Consider the following 19,571-nt stretch of genomic DNA (forward strand, 5'->3'; position numbering starts at 1 on the left):
CACTTGGTGCACTCTTAAAGTGCTTTACCTCACCATTTATATTTAACCAGGCCCTCCCACCGCCCCGCTATGAATTAGGAATGCGATGTCTATTCTTAAAACACCAAAGCGTTTCTGGGGAACTTGGATGCACGACACCACGGACTGTACAATCTGTGATTCTGTCGTCACCGCGGGAACCCAGAGGTGTTAAACTCGAGACAGGTTTGCAGATGGGAAACGGCAACTCAGGGAGTGGTTCTCTCAGAATTTTATCTCGGACCACGCAGTGTGCTGTCGTCATAAAATGCAGCGTACATGTTCAGCATACACACTGATCCCAAGGCCATCTCGTTGCGAGTTGATATTTTTATATTTAGTTTACACACACACACACACACACACACACACACACACACACACACACACACACACACACACACACACCCTGCCAACTGTGTTATGGAGAAAAGCATGCTCCATCAGGCCATGAATGCCAAGGCCTTATGAGTTATTGTTTACATAAACAGCTGACATTAACCAGCCTGTTATCCCACTGATGAATGCTAATGGGCCTTCCCACTCAGCATCACACACACACACACACATACACACACACACACACACACACACACACACACAAACACACACATGCTTACACACATTTGGATCTGGCTCAGTGCTTCCCCACAGTATTATTTTGCAGCCTTGATGAGGGACCAGAGGCCATTTTCATGAGCTGTACCAGAGGCGGGACTGATACCAGCTGTCAGTCAGAGAGGGGATTTAGTTGGAGCTGCAATATTTATCGTTTCAGCATCGTCGTTGCAATCTCAGCATGTGTACCAGTCACATCGCAGCACGTGCAATGTCAAAAAAGGCCGATTAACTCAAACGTGTCATGATGTTTATTTTTGCTGCTTGTAAAGGAAAACTCGTACAGTTCTAATTTCCCATGACCAATCTGCAAGAGACGTGGATCTTATATATAATAATTTAGTCCGATTGAAGGGGTCTCGGAGTACATGGAGTTTGTTGAGACACGAAGGCGCTGCATGAACAGAGAACAATTCATATCAAACAACCAAAGCAGGCGTCGCCCAGAGTGGTCATCGAACACAACCTGGAAATGAGCGAGAAATGGAACTGAAGCAGAGGCTTTGGTTGTGGCAAGAAAAACATTGGTAGTTGTATGGATTTTTTTTGGCTACAGAACAGGACGATGTCGACCAACAACAGGTATTCAAGTCATCCAGAGAAAATGTCTTGTATTATTTTCATATGCCAATATAAATTGCATGAACAAAGTATTGTAGTCATGTTTTCCAATGTTGCACAGGCCTAGATTTACCCCAGTAAAATAGCTCACAAGGACGGAGACAGAGTTGGATGCAAGAAGACATTTTGTCATAGTCACGGTCATGTTTCATAAGTAGAACCGTTTTTCTGAACTATTAGTTATCCTTAAATGCTCTTATTCATTTATTCACTTGTTATTTCTTGGCTTTTAGAAGTCCACTTTGAAAAGGCAGTTTCAAACAACACATTTAGAGAGAGAGAGAATAAAGAAAAAGAAGAAAAAAAAACTTAACAGTTACATAACCAAAGATGTCTGAGTAGCACCAGCTCTGATCAGACATCTTTGATCAGGACTCCAGCTGTCGGAGTGCCTCCCCGTGTTTGTTGTCTAAATGAGACACCTTGTCTGGCGAGTTTTAAAGGAAACCCAAAGTGGCGAGGTGCCCAGCTAAATCAGTGAGCAGACACGTTGAAAAGAAGACGAGTCCGTTCAACTTCAAGCCCAGTATAGACGAGAGTGGGGAGCAGCGTGAGCACACTCCTTTGCTTTCATATTCTCACATCAAAGATTCCGCACCGAACAAACACAGATTGCCATCCGTGAGCTTGTCAACGGGAATGTTAGTTTCCTCCCTTTTTTCCTCTGCCTCTGTCACTTCAGTCAGAAGCCGGCAGTTGTGCTGTTTTTTCTGGTCTTTGCACAGTGCAAGTCCAGGTGTATGAATATGGACTAAATGTGTGTCACATTTATTTGTCTGTTTTGTTTGTGTAGTGTTGCAGCCGGTTGGTATCTAAGCGGATTCTCGTTGCTATGCTGGCATCAACATTTACAGGTATTTCCAAGGGACTACTGCCTGTGTAGACTTCCAGTCGAACTGTGAGAGTCCCTATAATGACAAATGCATGAATGTCCCTTTAAATATAAGCTTCTTTTTTTTTTGCTTGTTTCTTCCATAATGACTGAAGTGCCTTATTTCAGGATTCAAGTTCAAATTTTAGAAAACAAACCATGGCTTTACTTTCATTTGAGTAAGTCCTGAAATGGAGGGGCTAAACAAATAAATATAAAACTTACTTTTTAAAATTAGAATACTTTGGGAAAAAAACCTTGGGGAAGTCACGTCTTCACAAAAGTAAAGCATTTCATTTTTTTCTGCCGTTGTCGGTGGGTGAGCTTATTCAGTGCGTTCATTCTCCTGACCAGCCTGTTGGTAAAGCCCACACAGTGTACAGACCCTGAGGCGAGCTGCAGGCGATGCTGGAGCAGTTGAACGTGGAGAGGAAACCGCGCTAACCCCCAAACCCTGCCTAGGAGTCTGCCCTTCTTTCAGTCTTCATCTGTCTCTCTGAATGACTTGGAACCAGGTGAGCTCACCTCCCCAGCCTCACCCATCCGCCGTCCTTTCTCTCCCGCTGTCCGCTGCTTATGTGGTGGATGCAGTGTGCATAAACGCGACCATGCATCATGGTTTGGGTAAGCCTGCGTCAAAGTTTGATGAAGAGCAGGTCGAAGGGTGCGCCCCGTGCAGCGGAGAGCGCGCCGACAAACAGCGACCCACATTCCAGAGCGGTGCAGTCAGCCCTGTCGTGTTGTCCCGTGTCTGCAGACGGGACTTTGCTTTTCTCCAGACCCTCTCAATTCTCCCTGAAACACGCAGAGGAGGAACACATGCAGATATACTGGACACGTCTTTTCTAATTGCTGCCCTGTGGGCCTGACCAGTAGGAGCTGCTGTTTATTCAACAATGACTCTGAGCACACAGCAGTGTATTTCATCCTTTTAAATATCATCTCTATTCGTATTCATCTTACAATTGTTGTCTCTTAAACACTGCAAAAAACATTGGCACTGAAAAAGTGAAACTGTGATTGCCATTTTGCATTTTTTTGGCAACATGTAAAGGCTTTGAGAAGCTCTGAAAACATACTGTAGGTCTCTCTGTTGGCATGGTTTTTTCCCCTTTGTTTTCTTATTCAACAAATTAATAGCAAAGAAGTACAAAGCAGCAAATATGCACAACGTGACCTGGAGCATCCACCTACGTATTGCACCTTTAGAACCACATCTAAACTTGGGAACAAGCAAATAGCCAACTTTTCTTCAATAATGTCTCATAGTGTGAATTTGTCAGACAATGTAAAAAGTGTGTGTGTGTGTGTGTGTGTGTGTGTGTGTGTGTGTGTGTGTGTGTGTGTGTGTGTGTGTGTGTCTGTGTGTGTGTGTGTGTGTGTGTGTGTGTGTGTGTGTGTGTGTGTGTAATTTATATTGAGACCGCGACAGTCAACTATATCCACCAGGTTTTTCTGCCCAGAAGCTTTTCCTCACTTGGCCTTCTCTGTCTGTTAGCATTCAGGATGGCTCCACTCTCACCTTCACTAACACACACACACACACACACACACACACACACACCGAATGTGAATGATAAAAAGAATTGCTTAGCAATTCAGAACAACTTTCACAACATAATCCCAAACACATAACACAGCAAACAAATGTAGTTCCCAAGGACAGTTTGTGAAGAGGCCGTCGGCAGCGGACGCGAGGAGAGAGACAAAGCTGAAAATGTTGCTTCTACTCTGAAATCAGAGAAAACCCTACTTTTTTTTTTGTCCCACAACAAAGTTTCACATCACGTTGGCCCTTTCCTTCCCCTTGAAACAACATGTGTCTTATTTGCCCCAACTCTTCATTTTCTGGATTTTCTCAAGTTATTGAAAACTGTGCAAATCATCTCTCTCTTCTTATCTCCTTTGAACAGGAGAGAGGGCGGCAGACTTTTATTTTGGAGGTTGGCGACACGCTCTATCAGCTGTGCTATAGCCTGAACATGTTGGACCTGTCTCGCTCTGCAGGCTGTGTGTGTGTGTGTGTGTGTGTGTGTGTGTGTAGACGTGTGTGAAGTTTAACTGATCCAAGCTTCAGAAGGCTCACAGCAGTGACAATTAAGAGGAAGCCTTTTGTGCCATCTTTCAAATTTGATCATTTATATGCGAAAACTCCCCTCAGGGATTTAATAAATGGTGACTTTTACAATCAGGATTGTCTTTGTTGCTGTCAGAGAGGAAAAAGCCTCTGAAAAAAAAAGAATCTGAGAGACAAAAGTTAACGACAAAAACAATAAACGGGCGTAACGTGATCAAGATGTTATGAAATCAAATGAAAATACTTGCTGGATTGCCATTCAGGCTCACTTTCTCAGTGGCTACTTACTGCTCAGAAAGTTTTGTTCATTTTCTTTTATCTTGTCTCACTTCAAAACACTGAGGATGAGTGGATGTACCAAACAGATTTTTTCCAATGAAAGAGGAAAAGCTGTTATCATCAGGGACTGTTACTCCTCTTTTGTGTTCCCCTTCCTTTTTTTTGTCCACGCACAGTAGACATCACCTCTACACTATCCGAGTGGTTATCCCTCTCTGCACTGCTGGTTATAAATGTGTTAATTCTTGATTAGAGTTCACGCACTCGCCTTCTCCGATTTGCTCTGTGGAGTGAGAAATCACTTTCTCAATGAGAATAATTGAACACGGGCAGGGGGGTGCCAGCTCATTAGCCACAAATCACAGGGTGCAGGGGCACCTTAGCCGAAGACAATAATGATTTCGGGGAATAAAAGTGGGCTGTCAGCACGGAGGCAAACCAGCTCGGGCAGCCAAGAACAAAGCGGGGAGAGGTTATCGCCGTTTCTTAAAGTGAAAACATTCTGTTCTTATCTTCCATGCATGTTTAAGGTGAATCAATTTCATTTTCTCAGAGCGGACAGTGTCCGTGTCAGTGGCACTGGAGGGATGCGTTGAGTCCTTTGTAGGAGGAGCATGGTCAATATTACACCCGAGCGCACGCTGGTTCCCAAAAAAAATCTCCTTCAAATGGTCATCCTAAGATGAGCTACACCGTAACCAGCTCAAAGGACAAGAGGGAAACAAAGACACAGGCCAATGAAATATATATTCTGCAACAGCCACAGCTCAAAAGCTAGGCTCTTCTTTTTCCTGATGGACTTGGCTGATTGACACAGCCCAGTTTCCCACCGGGCGAAGTCATTCACTCCTATTTATTTGATTTCTCTCCACTTTCTCACCCTCTCTTTCCTTTGCTGCTTTTCTAAAAGCATGTGCCACACTATCCCACTTTCCACTGAGTGCCAAATGAGTTCACTCCGACACAATGAGCTCCATTGTCACAATGGGCTTTTCTCACTGTTTTATTGGTCCCATTAGGGGGGGCAATGCTTTTAAGTTGCTGAAGGAATGTAATAAGGCCCCGACCGACAGTAAACATCCACATCTCGGGGGCCACAGAGAAACATGAGATGGGCTGCTTTTCTATCTCGGCCGTAAGAGACCCGTGTTAATTTGCATTGGCCGGAGAACAAAAGCGGTCACGGTTGGATTTCGAGAGGAGAGGAATGGGGTGGTTTCATTTCAGAGCCAAGGAGATGGATGGATAGAAACTAAACTTCTAAAAGGAGCGGGTGAGGAGGAGAGAGACGGTAGCGGGCCAATCAGACCATTTCTGGTCCTTCCATGAAGATCTAGATCGTTATTATTCGGATTCATTCATTTATTCTGAGCCATATCTAGCTAGTTTTATGACAACATTTGATGGAGAAAAGCCTAAAACTTGTAAAGATACATACAGTACTCCTCACTATAGTCGAGGGTAAAGGACAGAGGATGTCGCACCTTGTACAGATCGTCAAGCGCCGAGGCAAATTGTGATTTGTGAATATGGTCTATAGAAAGGAAATTTGATTGGTTGATTGATTATGTGAGAGCGAGTATAGTCCCATTGTAGAAATATTGAGGCAATCTCTGTGCTGAAGGACTTTTGTGGCGGACATTTGTGTATCATATTAATAGTCACTCAGTTGGGTGGCAGAGAGCAGCCAATCAGAGCCCTTGTTCATAGTTTTATTTAGTAGATGCGGTGAAGAGGATGATGTAGAAGAGTTGGCTGCCCATAAGCTAACCATGCATGTGTGTGCATTCAGAAACATAACCACACACCTAAACGGGCCCGTTGTTCCTCATAAATACCAGTGGAGAAAACCTCCTAGCATCTCTGTATTCTTGCGGCACACTGATTACACACCCCTAACCAGCTACAGTGACAGCCTGAGCTATCAACCCTTCAATACAATCCCTGCACACGCCAGTGTGTCCGTCAACTGTCAAACGTACTGGCAAATTGCCCTTGAACATTACCCTACCCCATCATTATTGTACTTTGGAGAAAGATTTTTGTAAGTCAAAGTCAAGAAAAACTTTGCCAAGTAAAGTAGTGATTTATGAAATATGATGGGGAGGACCGAGTTCAGCCACTGTTGGAAGATAAGCTTTTTGAATTTGCTTAAGATAGATTACATAATCATTCACACCAAAAAATTAGGTCACCCTTTGTCCCTCCTAAACTTAAATTGCTATTATCTTGCAAGGTAGTTGAAAATACCAAATAGTTGACATGAAGCTGCGAGAAGCGTTCCCACTCACTCATTATGTGGTCTGACCCAAAGGCAAGGATGAGGGTAGCGGGAGTTTTGTATATTCTCTGCTGTTGGCTATCTAAATGTAAAATCTTGGATGTTGGAGCTTCACACCAACACATTAATTCACCACCCTGGAAGACAAATGATATCGGGCTTGACAGTAACTTTCATCGAGGTAGCATGATGTTCCCAGTGATAGATAAACTCCCGTGTCACTTGCAGCCAAATACACGGGCACCAACCGCTGTCAGGAATTTCTCAGGATAATTAAGATTTTTGAAAAAAACAATGGTTCACTTTTCATGCAAAATCACATTGAATTTGGAATAAATCGTGATAATGGTGTCACCGCTGTCATGGACGGTGATTCTCCCGGCGCAGCGGTTTTCCACTGGAATTGCCTCCTCTTTAGGCTCCAGCTTTACAGCTTGCACGGGAACTGTTGCATAGAGTAGCACGCCTGCTGAGCTCCATCACATCACACCCTGATACTCCCACACGCATTTATGATTTCAACCAGCACCATGCTGACAGCTTTTTCCATTTAGAAAATGGTGTAGCGGAGAAACACAATGTCGGTTTGCGTGTGTCTGATACTTTGATATGTAAGTGTGCCTCCACGTGCCCTGTGCGTGTTCGGTGGCAATATTGTAGGTGCATGTCCTGACGTGTGCAATATTTATGTGTTGCAATCTATCCGTGCGCCAAATTGTGTTGTTGGTGGAAACGCTGTTGATTTTGCCGTGTTCTAATCTCTTCGGTGATTGCACTTGTTGCATATAGGAAGTAAATTACCATCAACTCAAACTAACCCACTGCGTCCATCAATCGATATCCTGATTAAACCCAATGCACATCAACACATACAAACCCAAAAAAGGATCTTTATATCAAAATCACAGTGATGTTATTTCCCTCACCGCATCTCACACCTTCCTTTTATTCCTCTTCTCCTCTGTCCTCCACTGAAGCACACCCCCCTGCCGCCCTCCCACACTCTGCCCCACCTGTCCTGGGTCCACTAGATTGTCGTGGCCGTGCTGGAGCCTTTTGGGACCTCTCCTCATTACTGGTCCTCCACAGGCCCCTCATCGCCACACGGCCCTGTTCATTTAGCCCCAGCTGAGTGCAAGGTCTCAGCGTAATGGCTTTCTCTCTCCCCCCTTATCCGAGAATGTCAACTTCCAATTAAAATGAAATAGAAAGCACCCCCCACCTCGCCTCCCACCGCTCCCACGCCGCCGCCGATGAACGTCCCACACTGCACCCCCCCCAACACCTGCTCAAACAAGGCTGCAAACAACCGTTGATCTGTGGAATAGGACGCTCGCCCCCTGTAATAACTCGCTGCAGTGTGTACCAAAGCTTTACTTTCCACTAAATTATTCATAGTTCAACATCATTCACCCTCATTCCCTCGTCATCATTTCTTCCTTCTACATGTTCAGTGTATTTAGGTTTTGAGGTCACAGTGTGTTAAAACATCCTAAAGGAGATGAATGACATTCTTGTGTGAATAGCTGCTCTCCTATTTTCTTCCCCGGTGCTTCCCCTGTGATTACTCGCTGATACATTTGCATCTCAGTAAATATTGTATTTAATAGTCCACATGACAACTTGGCAGAGCAGGAAGTGTGGTTTATTGGCAGCCACCGTGCTACTCAATAAGGCAGTTTGATTCTGACTCACATAATATTAGGCGGGGGCTACTAAAAATGTACTTAATTACAATACAGCTCCGGCCACGGGGGCTCTCGTTGAAATTCAAACAGCCACTATTATTTCAACCGGGGTAACATTCGCTCATTGACCTTCACAGTTGGAAAGATGGATTAAACATTGTGAGCAGCGGAAAGCAGACTGTCCTCCCACTTAATAAGCTCAAAATGATGATTAATCTGCGAAAAGCACCATAGAGCTCCTTTTAATGCATGGGTAAAGACCCGGGATTCAGCTGGGCCGCGCACTGGACGCCCTGGATTATCTGTTCAGAATCGTGTCCCCACACCCGAGCCAGGTGTCTGGAAAGACATAATATCCCTTTTGAACTATATCTCATGCACCAGGAACTCTAAATCTGCTGCAAAATGCCCCCTTTGAAGGGCTATTGTAATGCAAAATGCCACGCACGTTCAGACTCTTTGAAACACTTCGACTGTATTCAAACAACATTATTCACAGAGCCTGTAAGAGCAAGAAGTGCTCTGGACAAAAGCCGGTGACGATAACTCAATTCACAGTAATTCCTACCCGTTTGAACCTCCGGCTCTCTGGTACAGGAGCGGTCTGCTCCGGTTGCGGCTGTTATTGATGAGGCTTGGAAAAAAAGTCTTGGGCCTCTCCGTCCGCCTTGGGCCCGTGTTATTGACCTGGTGATTGATTTAAGCCCTCATAATTAGCAGGCCTAATTTAATTAAAGTGCAATTTAACGATGCAGTGGGCAAAGGCATAGGCAGCTGTGTCATTGATAGATCAGTCCAGGCCTGATATGAAACAGGCGCGAGCACATGATGTATTCCACACACCGACGGAGGCAGAGACAGGAGAAGAGACAGAAATTGTAGACGCAGGACACAAAGGGACAATGAGAGGAGTAAACGGGGCATTTGTTTTTTTCAAATGTCAGCCGCACGCAGCGCTGTCCGTCCCTGACCCCCGCCCCCCTGTACGTCCTGCCGCTCTCTGTCCTGATGTGGACAAATGCCGCCTCACATCTCTGATCTAATTTGCTTAACAGCATCAGGAACCTGTCTGTCCCTGTAATTTGCTTCAAGTGAATCCACAGCCGAGTCCAAACATTCATAAGCCAGAAGCCGTACCCTTCCAAAAACAAAACAGAGACGGACAGATTTAAAGGCTGGAGATTTTTATGTTGATAAGAGGGAGGTGTTGGGATGAGGGGATTATATTAAATTTGGCAATACAATATACAATTGATATCACCTGCAAAAAAATCCTCATTTTATTTTTTCATATGAATCAATAATCTCAAGAATGTATTTTTTAAATGTATAATCTGTACCCTTTTCATTTATTCTTCAGGTAAGGTCAAAACAAAAGAATCATTTGTTTTTCCCCGTCTCGCCGTTGACAAGATGAATGTTTCCTGTTTTACACAATAAAGTAATCGCATTTGTTTGATGCTCAAAATCCTATTAAAAAAGCTGCATTCATGGAAATGTCTTAAGTTCAAAGCCGGTTGTTAATACTCAGCCCCACTCCCCTGCCTTCGCCTAGAAAAACAACGCATATTTGACTCCGTCTCCTCATTATCAACAGCAATAGTACATCTAATCTGGAATGCAAGTGCTCTCCTTTGAACAAGGCTGGAGCCCATGGGCGCGGGGTGTGAAATATGAAAGACAACACATGTCCTCATCAGAGGACAGGCTCTGCTTCGTCTCCTCTCTTTGGCAAACAAACACAGGGCTGTAGTATCATAACCCCTCTCCATATTTTCTCTCTTTGTCTCTCTCTCATACTCGAAGCAGGAGATGGCAGTCACCGAGGTCACACTGCTTTGATTTTCTTTTTGTCACATCCACTGTTTCTGCTCCGAGCCGAAGCAAATAGTTTGCCAAGCAAGTACGACATTCGCGGAAAGAGGACATGATGCACTTCTCTGTATATTCTGTGTTTTACTCCCTTTTCTCGAACACAATGCATCCTCGTTACCGCATATTGAAATGGCCATTAGCTTACATCATCGCGATCCTTTAGATCATAACAATATAAAGAAGATAAGGAAATGTGCTGAAACAGTTTTTGGCCTCCGATGACAGCCACTAAGTGCCATTTAGAGAACTTGTGGTTTGGTCGAAGGAGGTAATTATGACATGTCATCATCCACTCACTGATTAACTCCTCGCCCAGCCTTTTACCATTTTTGTCTATCGCTAACATAAATGTAAATAAGTGTCTCGTGATCCCTGTGATTGTGACATATGAGTTGTTTTAATGGCGATGGAGTCCAACGGGCTGCGGGGCAATGAAGGAGTTAAGGGTAGTGGAGAGGGTGGGGCTGGGTCATGGGGTGCAACAGTTATTGTCAATCTAATCACAGAGGCCATTTTGGGGCCTAATTTGGTCCTAATGGCAGTTTGCTCTAAAGGAGAGGGTGGGAAGGATAAACGGCCGATTGTAACATGAAGAATAATCCATGTATGGTAAATGGTGACACAACTATGACCAGGTCATCCTACACACTGGATATGCCATCCATCAGCAGCTGGTGAAGCCTGCTGCTCTATGTTCACATGTCGGGATCGTCTGTTGTTCACATCGTGTCCAAAGCCACAAAGCTTCCTTTAGGGGCTGAGTGAAGACAGCGAGATTTTCTGGCTGCGGTTGAAATGTAAAAGTATTGATAATTGCTTTGTGAGGTCAAAGGAACTGTAATAGGACTATTACAAGTTATTACCTGCAGCTTGTCTTTGCATGTCAATACCTTTGTGTAATGCGGCGGTGGTGTGAAGTCCTGTTTGGTCTTTTCCGTTGTACAGTGTTTAGTCGAACTGCATTAACTCGAGGTAATGAGGGTACAATTATGGCTCCTTAACCTCTTGTGACAGAGAGGGAAACCCTGTGCAGCTTTTTTCTTCCTCTATTACACCTCTGCCGACTGCAGGCAGAATATTTCTACACATTACCTTCGTTTGTTACCTTTGGCTGGTTTGACAACACAATTAACGCTTCATATTCTTAGCTGGTCAATTCAGGAGGGAGGCCATGTCTTTGTAAATATTTCAGCAGCTATTTTTGATGAATACCCTCGTTAAATAGCTTGTTTCCTTTACTCTTACATACATCGAACCCGCCACAGACATTGCAGGCATTTTCTGTATCCTGTTCTTTGGCCTCCATTGTTCTGCTCGCCACAGACGGCTCATTGTAGGGGAGCTATGACATCGTCTGACAGGGAGGCCTGTTCCGCACATGAGGCTGTCACGCAGATGTGGAGCTCCGCTCTAAAGGAGGGGTGGTGGCCAGTAACACACCATTTGCTGTGACCTCTGAACCTGTCCTTGTTAAGCCCTTGACGCCACAGATACACTCCGGAGGGAACCCCCCCCCCCCCCCCCCCCCCCCCACACACACACACACACACATTTCCCAAGCAGCTACATGTTGTACTTGCCCATGGCTAATGGCATGACACACACACACACACGCACACACACCCACGCATGTATGCCAGCACGTACAGTAGGTGTCCTTAAGGACAGTGGTTGATGGAGGTTGACAGCTCCTCAACACACACCCTTTGCCCCAACCCTTGAGCATTGGCTTTCTGTGTGTGTGTGTGTGTGTGTGTGTGTGTGTGTGCGTACCTCATCCCTCTTGAGCAGACAGCTGCTCCCCTCCCTCCCTCCTTCCTACTCTTATTCTCGCCTTCTTCTGTCCATTTGAAGGTAACAAGACTCTGCACTTTACAGCCGTCCCTCTCTCTCATCCCTCTCTCCCTCTTTCTCTCTTCTTATATGATCCTCAATAATCTAATGCAACAGCTGTCAGATGGCCAAGTCTGTAACCCTTACTTTTGCTCCCCTTCATTGTCCAAAAGCCTGCTGTATTTTTTCTTTGGCCTCAAATCAGCGCTCCGAGCCCTCCGTATGACATACAAGGAGGGGCGAGGGAGGGAGGGATGGAGGGAAAGTGAGAGAGAGAGCAAGTTCGGACTGAGTGCCTTAGAGAGTTGAAAAGCCTTGCTGCGTCCCCACTCCACTGGTTACCAAGGGATCAACAGGGTGCTAAAAGCACCCAGGGGAGGAAGAAATGGAGGGTTTTTAGAGAAGGGGAATCGGAGACGTTCAGCGTGATGGAGGGATGAAGAAAGAGAGAATTCAGGGAAAGCGGCGGTGCACAGAGAGAGGGATGTATATTTAGCCTGTTTCTCCCCTGCTGCCACCCTCTGCTTGGCTTCGTCACAGACAATAAGTGAATTGGCAGTGAATATAAGGAGAGATGACTTCCACCCCTTGTCACAAGGAGACGCTGACCCCTGCAATACTGACTCAACAGCCTGTCAGGTTGTTGTGAGGTCGGCAGCCAGTCTGAAGGACTTCACTGGACGAGATGTGCGTCTTAACAAGTCATTTTTCATCATATTCCTTCTCAGACGTGGTGTTTGTTAGCCTGGTGAAGGCACAGAGACTGTCCGGGATAATGAAGCGGCTGTGCCCTCGCTGGGTGGAAACCCCCCACTGTGACTCTAACGAACCTCAGCGGCCACTTAGGCCCTGCCTCATGAATCCTGTTGTCAGGTGTCGACCGTGTGCTTCTGTCTGCGGTGGCAGCTGACTGGCAGTTGAAGCATCCGGTACATTCAAATATAATAAAAATGACCACATTCCTGGGGAAATGTTTTATTTTAATTGTAAGGCAACGAACTAAAACCAGTGGTGTAAAATCGGTGTTTCAGCGAAACAATAGACGCAGAGGCACGACGCATTTTGCCCATTTTTCGTAAAAACATTACAAATCCCACCAACGCACTGAAAACATTCCGCTCCAATACCCAACGTCAATCAACTGTTCCACATACGTCCTTGGAACTAAAGTCAATGTCTGAGTTAGGGGTGTGCAACACGGATCACTGCACTTCTGTCAAGGAGAAAAACACTTAAGGACGGGGTTTTGTTTTTTTAGGGGAAATCTCACGGCGGATGCTGCAGGTTTTTCTTCTTGTTTTTAAACTGCAAGGTTTTAACCATGAGGCTTTGCAGTTCTCCCCATTGTTCATCTCTTCTGCCCCATTTCTCTTTGATCACAACTCATTTCCTCTCTGCTCTCCGCCATTACCAACTCACTCATGATTTGCTCACTTGTGTTTTATTTTGTATTTATTTTTTACCTGGTCCCTCTTTTTCTTGAAAAGATTGATCCCTTCACCGTTGGTGCTCTGTTGGTAATTATCACTAGTGAAATGAAAGAGGAACAAAGACACAATCACGCCAAAACCATTTGCTACCTACAGGAGCAAACTAGTTGCTGTGAGCTGCTGTTACCCACGTTAATTACGTGTCACTTTCAGTGATGATACCTCTTTCTCAAAGTCAACATATTCCTTCAGCTTTCATACTTTCTGCCAATCTTGTCTCCTCGCACACACTTATATTTATTCTGTTCTTCCAATTTCACCTGCCTTCTCCACTTCTTGCCCTCTCGTCTTTATTCGTGGGTTCCCGCATACGTGGCTGGGTATTTTTGTGCACAGCATATGGTATATGCATCTAAGAAAATATCCAGCCAACCAACCCGAGGGGTTTTCATGAAGAGCATTGCAAATAACGGGCTCTGCAGGGAACCCAGGACCCCGGCTGACACTTAATTAAAGGTGGGGTGGCTGGTTGACTGACTCATTTTCATATGGGACAGTTAGAGAGGGGAAACAGACAGGTAGGTCGAGTCGAGGTCTCCTAAGGCGGACTGCTGATGCAATCTTCACCCCCCCCCCACTCCACCTTACCCCCTCACGTCTCCAATAAATAAATAGGGGACAGAGTCTCTCTGCCCCACTACTGCGTGCCGCTAAAGATATCCCGGCCTCTGAAAAGGGTTGAATCCCATTTCCATAAAGAAAGCAGAGAGGCACAGGACCAATTTGGATGTGCTTGACATTTAAGTAAAAGAGGGAGTAGGAGGAAGGTGACGGGTGAGGGCAGGGTGTAACAAAGCGTTTCAGCAGACGCTCCTAAGGAGACGAGGCGCTGTCTGGCTGCTGACAAGCTCACCCATACGCACACGTGCAGAAAAACACACAGAGATCAGCAGTTAGTTACTGGAGCAGAATAGAAATGTGAATTCTTCCTCCTGAAGTCCAGTGTGCCTGTCACTTGGTGATGAACCTCCCCTGCTCTCGCTGTAACTAACTAGACTAACTAGGTGACGATAAGTTGAAAATGAACCCCGTGTTATTAAATATGCCCCCCCCTCCCCCGCCCCACCCCTCCATTCTACAAACAGCATGTCATCACTACAAGTGCCCCGCTCAGTCTGAACCATCCCCATAAAGAGAGCTCAGATAAAGATTTTATTCCCCATTAAGGAGAGCATGAAGCCGCTGTCTCATCCGCGAGCCTAGTTAAGTCCTCAGACGTCTGGCTTGCCTTTGAAAGCCGCCGCCCTCCAGCCCGGCTGCCTAATGGCCCTGAAGGAAGATGAGTAAATGAAATGAAGAGAGTGAGAGAAATAGATGACAGCAAGTGCGACCACTTCACTCTAGACCTCATCGCATCGCTGCGAATACACGGCAGTGTTGCCACGCCCCGGGGGCCAGACCTGATTGATAGAGCCGGAGCAATTGATCAGGGCCACTTTGTCGCTACGGTCGCTGAGGGTTTTTTGACTGAGGAGGGCCCCGGTTTGTCCTGGTGTGAACGTCTCTTTTGATTTAAAATAGAGACGCTGACTTGTTCCTGCGGGTAATTGGATTAAAAGCCAGAGGAGAGGTACCGGCGGGAGGGGAGGGGGTGTGCAGGCACAGCCAAATTGAAATAATGACAGAGAGCTGAAACACACTTTTAATGATTCATCCTGTCTTTCTTCTTTTTCTGTCTGTTTAGGAGGAGGAGGAGGAGGAAGAAGAGCAAAGGAGACAAGAGAGGAGGATTGAGCGGATAGAGCCAGTAGGGCGGGCTGACTCCTCGTTGGAGAGGTCAATGGTGTTAAGTCTAGAGTGAGTCCATCCACCACAGCACAATTGGGTTGTTCGTTTGTTTGCAGTCATCACAACATTCATAGAAAATGGATAATGTTTATTTAAATGTTATCAATTTACATCACTGGAGGTTTTGTAAATTCTGGTGAACCAATTTATTATATTCCGAATAACAACATAGGTGGCAATGTTTGTTAAAAAGACCACCATTGAATACCTAAACATGAGATCACATCATTACCAAACGCATTTTCCGTCCAATATCATTGCACACATCTGCATCTACCGTTGTGTTCTTTTGTCTTCACGTCTTTGCACAAAAGAACCCCCTACTCCCCGTCCTCCCTTCCTCCTCAACACGTTTTCGATTAATTTGCTCTTTTTTTCCCCGCACAAGTCTGATCTTAATCACTTAATTGGAGTCTCCATTTGGGTCCCTAATCGACCCTGAGGTCCACCGGCCTCACGTTGTAATGGATGACTTTGTATAGGCAACACAATCCAACTCCACCAACAAGGCTGCACAAACCCCCCACACATCCCATCAACCTTGTCATGTTTGCCCGTGTCGTCTTTTATCTGCGGCTTCCCTGCATTCTCTTGTCATTCTTGTTATTTTTTATTCATGCATGTCTCCCTGTGCCTCCTCCCTCTTCTCGTCCCCTCGGCCACATCCATCATCGTGCTGCAGAGGCATGCTCAGGCCGGTCGAGGTGTCCAATGGAGGAGGGCCCCTGGGGATCCACGTAGTGCCTTTCAGTTCGCTGGATGTCAGGTAAAAGAAAGACAAGGATTCTGAGAATCAATGCATCTTCGTGTGCAACAATGGCTAGTTAGTCTCACCATCAGATGTGTCTCCTGCATCTTATGTATTGACGCCCCAATGGATGTTGCTCTCTTTTTGCTTTTACTGATCATTTTTTCTCACTTTCTCAAGCATAGCTTCTTTCTGTTCTCTCTTATTCATCTCTTTCATGTGTTACCCTAGGCCTTCTTTTTCATTGCCTCCAAGTCTTCTGGCTAATTTTATTTTTCATGTTTGCTAGCCTCACTGCTGAAACTGCACTGCAATGCTCATCACTGCTCACATCCCAGCGCCCCCAGTGGGCGGGAGAACAGATGAAAGTAGTTTTGCCCCTCACAGCTTTTCTAAGTCTTATTGAGCTTTTCTTTTATTCCAACGAACGTCAGTGCGCACTCTGCGTCCAAGGTGATCCAAGGCTTTTTCCTTTTTGCGTTTTTTTGAGCCAATGAGGACTGTCCTAGTTTATGGTTATTCCAGAAAAAAAAAAAAAAGGGGACAGAGGAAGTGGCCAGAAGTAATCAAACTAAAAGCTTGTGCATGACACAGATCCCTGCTGCACGCCAAGCGACTGGCTCGCCACCAAGGTGAATGTGACTGCTCAGTGCTGGAAGAGGGAGGCAGGGGACTGAGGTGAAGAGACAGAGTGAGGAGATGAAATGGGCTGACATTTGAGGGAGTGACGAGGGCTGTCATTGAAGACTGCTGCATGTCATTTCTTTGGGACACTAATCCCATTGCTGTTCATAAGCAAGTGTCAGGAAACTATATTTAGCTCTGACCCCGTGCGAGTGACTCTCTCTCCGACGCTGCTGTGACACGGAGTTATCCTGAGTCAGAGGATAAACTAAATGAAGCGTTCATGAAACTCTAGTGAGCAACAGTGCTTAGATAAAGGTCAAATCTAACACTTTATTAGGCCTGTTGTTGTCCTTTAGCTACTCTGCATTCCCACACAATCAGACCTGCATTTGCAAAGCACAGCAGTAATGCTGCACGGCCACAAGATTCCTTCTCCATCAGCTCTGGATGCCACTAATAGCTATCAGAGCCTTCAATTAACTTTCAGACATGATAAGACTCAAGCGTCTGGTCAGTGGGATGATGCTAATGGCCCGGCCCAGCGCTTTCCTGTGCACTAGGACAAGAGGCATTAGGCTCAGCGAGCTGTCATTAGTGTCTAGACCAGGGACGCGGGGGTCAGACAGCCGGCAAACAAGGAACTGCAGGCGCTCCAGCGTCGGCTGCCTGCATTTTGCTCCACTGCTCCGACAACAAGCTAGATCCGAGCAGGTGGGGCGGACAACTGCAGGGGAGAGCTTAGAGACTCCGTCACTCCAGCAGCCAGTATCTCTCTCTCTCTCTCTCTCGCTTACACACACACACAGATACACGGGTACCTGGAAAATTAACTTTTACCGTTCAACTGTTTTTACAACAGCTGCCTTCTCTCCTTATTGCACACATGGAAATGGTTACTGAGCAGAGCGGACTTATCTCGAGTGCTGTGTGCAGACATAAATACTCGCACACACACACACACACACACACAAAGAGCTCTCACAGATGCTGTCTTCGCCGCTTAATGAACTTCTCATTCCATGACCAGTTTCAGTTGTAAACAAAGAACGGGCATAATTGCCGTACATAAACGGATCATGATTGGATTATTACCGTTTTTGATTAAAGGCAGTAGATGAGAGCAGGTGGCCTCCTTCAGATTATTGCTCAGCGCTGCTGCCCAGCCACAAGATGGAGTAGAGCCATCAGACAACGCTGATGCATGTGTTGTATAAAAAGTAGGACTCAGACAGTATTTTTCTCCAGAGTCTGCAAAGATCCCTCCAACTGCAGACTCTGTGTGCTCACATGTGACTTCACCGACTTGCAGCTATGAGAATGCCATTTAGATTTTGCATTAGCTCTCTTTCTTTTACCCAAGTCACTGATAAGCATCTACAAAAAACCCATCAGTGGGACAGGAGTGAATTGAGAGGGTGGCAGTGCATTACACTCGTCACAATAATGGTGCTTTTATGAAATCATCATCTTCCTCAAATCCCTAAAAAGATGCCGCTTTATCCCCAATCCTCCGTGCTGCTGCTTTGAATACTGATTAGGGATCAACCGAAACTCTTTTATCTGCTGTCTCTGGCCTGCCACCACGTCAGAAGCCATTAGATTCCGCCCATGCTGTACTCTTTGTGTGCAATACTTTGTTTTCAAGCTGCCAACACTTATGGAGATAAAGCAAAATCATGTCCACTTCCACACCGCCCCCAATTACCCTCTGTTCAACACACTTAGTCTGACCTGGCAACACTGGCTCAGACGCTGCGAAAGAGGAAAGGGCCTATTGTGATCTTTAACTTCAACTTAATGCTGAACCATTTACCCCCGTTGAGGAGCTGAGATGAGTCTGCGGCGTGAGCGTGGATGTCCACATTATGCAGCCAATTAGGGCAATGTTCTGAGAGTGGCCCTGTTTGCCTCAAATGCTAAAGAGCTCGGCAAATCTGCCCTTGACGTCTATGGTAAACAGGGTCACAATTTAAAAGTGTTGTTGTTTTTGTCGTCGGTGACAAGAGAGGAAATAACTGAAAGCTTGCCTCTGATGTCCTTGGCCGCAGATAAACTGCTGATTGCAGTGTACATTTCTTATTCTTGTAAATCATAATTTGGCTTCTAAATCATTTTGGCTCTGATATATTTCATCATTGTTTTTTAATTTCCCAAACGTGAGCCTCGGCGGCTTTTGTCAGTTTACACAAGGCCCTCAAACGTTTGCGCTCCGTCAGTCTACCTGCTTCCTCAGGCGCACGGCGCCTCAGAGAACGACGGCGTTCGCAGTTCTGCTGTGCCAGTGCACATCAGATCTCTCCATGTGTTTATCCTCGGGGCCCGACCAAAGCCCCACAGGGCTCACTGATGTATTTATTTAGAGGAGGGAGAGAGGGACGGCATATTTGAAGGTAAAGGTTGCCTTTTTTTTGAAGGGATTGCTGAGACGGAGCTGTTGTGCAACTGCTTGAGTATTTATTACAGCACTGCTGGCTCTCGCCTTAGTTAAGGCAACCGCTGTGTTTCCTCTGAAGGCATAAGATGATCTCTCAGCTGTTGGTCGGGATTACCTTTTACAACCCACCATGTCGTTCCTATCAGACCTGCCCACAGATACGCAGAGACAGTGGAGGGCAGAGGGACGGAGAGCGGCTTAAAATGTTGCCTCTACAGGCCGCAATAAAAATGCAGGTCTTTATCCAAGCTTAGAGTTTTGAAAGTTAACTTCTGTCGACAGTAGGGCACAGAAGTACAGTCCGTTGTATCAGTGAACTTACT

General features: G+C 45.7%; 1 protein-coding gene across 6 annotated transcripts in view; it reads left to right on the forward strand.

Moving 5' to 3' along the window:
• The window catches only part of LOC118291287 (partitioning defective 3 homolog), a 289,475-nt gene that overhangs the window by 116,768 nt on the left and 153,136 nt on the right, over positions 1-19,571 (forward strand). For all 6 annotated transcript variants that reach the window (XM_035619432.2, XM_035619430.2, XM_035619429.2 and 3 more), the window contains exons 6-7: positions 15,336-15,448; positions 16,122-16,205. In XM_035619432.2, coding sequence (XP_035475325.2) covers positions 15,336-15,448; positions 16,122-16,205 — 197 coding nt within the window. The remainder of the gene's footprint in view (positions 1-15,335; positions 15,449-16,121; positions 16,206-19,571) is intronic.

This window comes from Scophthalmus maximus, chromosome 21 (genome assembly GCF_022379125.1).
Source record: "Scophthalmus maximus strain ysfricsl-2021 chromosome 21, ASM2237912v1, whole genome shotgun sequence".
Taxonomy (NCBI): domain Eukaryota; kingdom Metazoa; phylum Chordata; class Actinopteri; order Pleuronectiformes; family Scophthalmidae; genus Scophthalmus; species Scophthalmus maximus.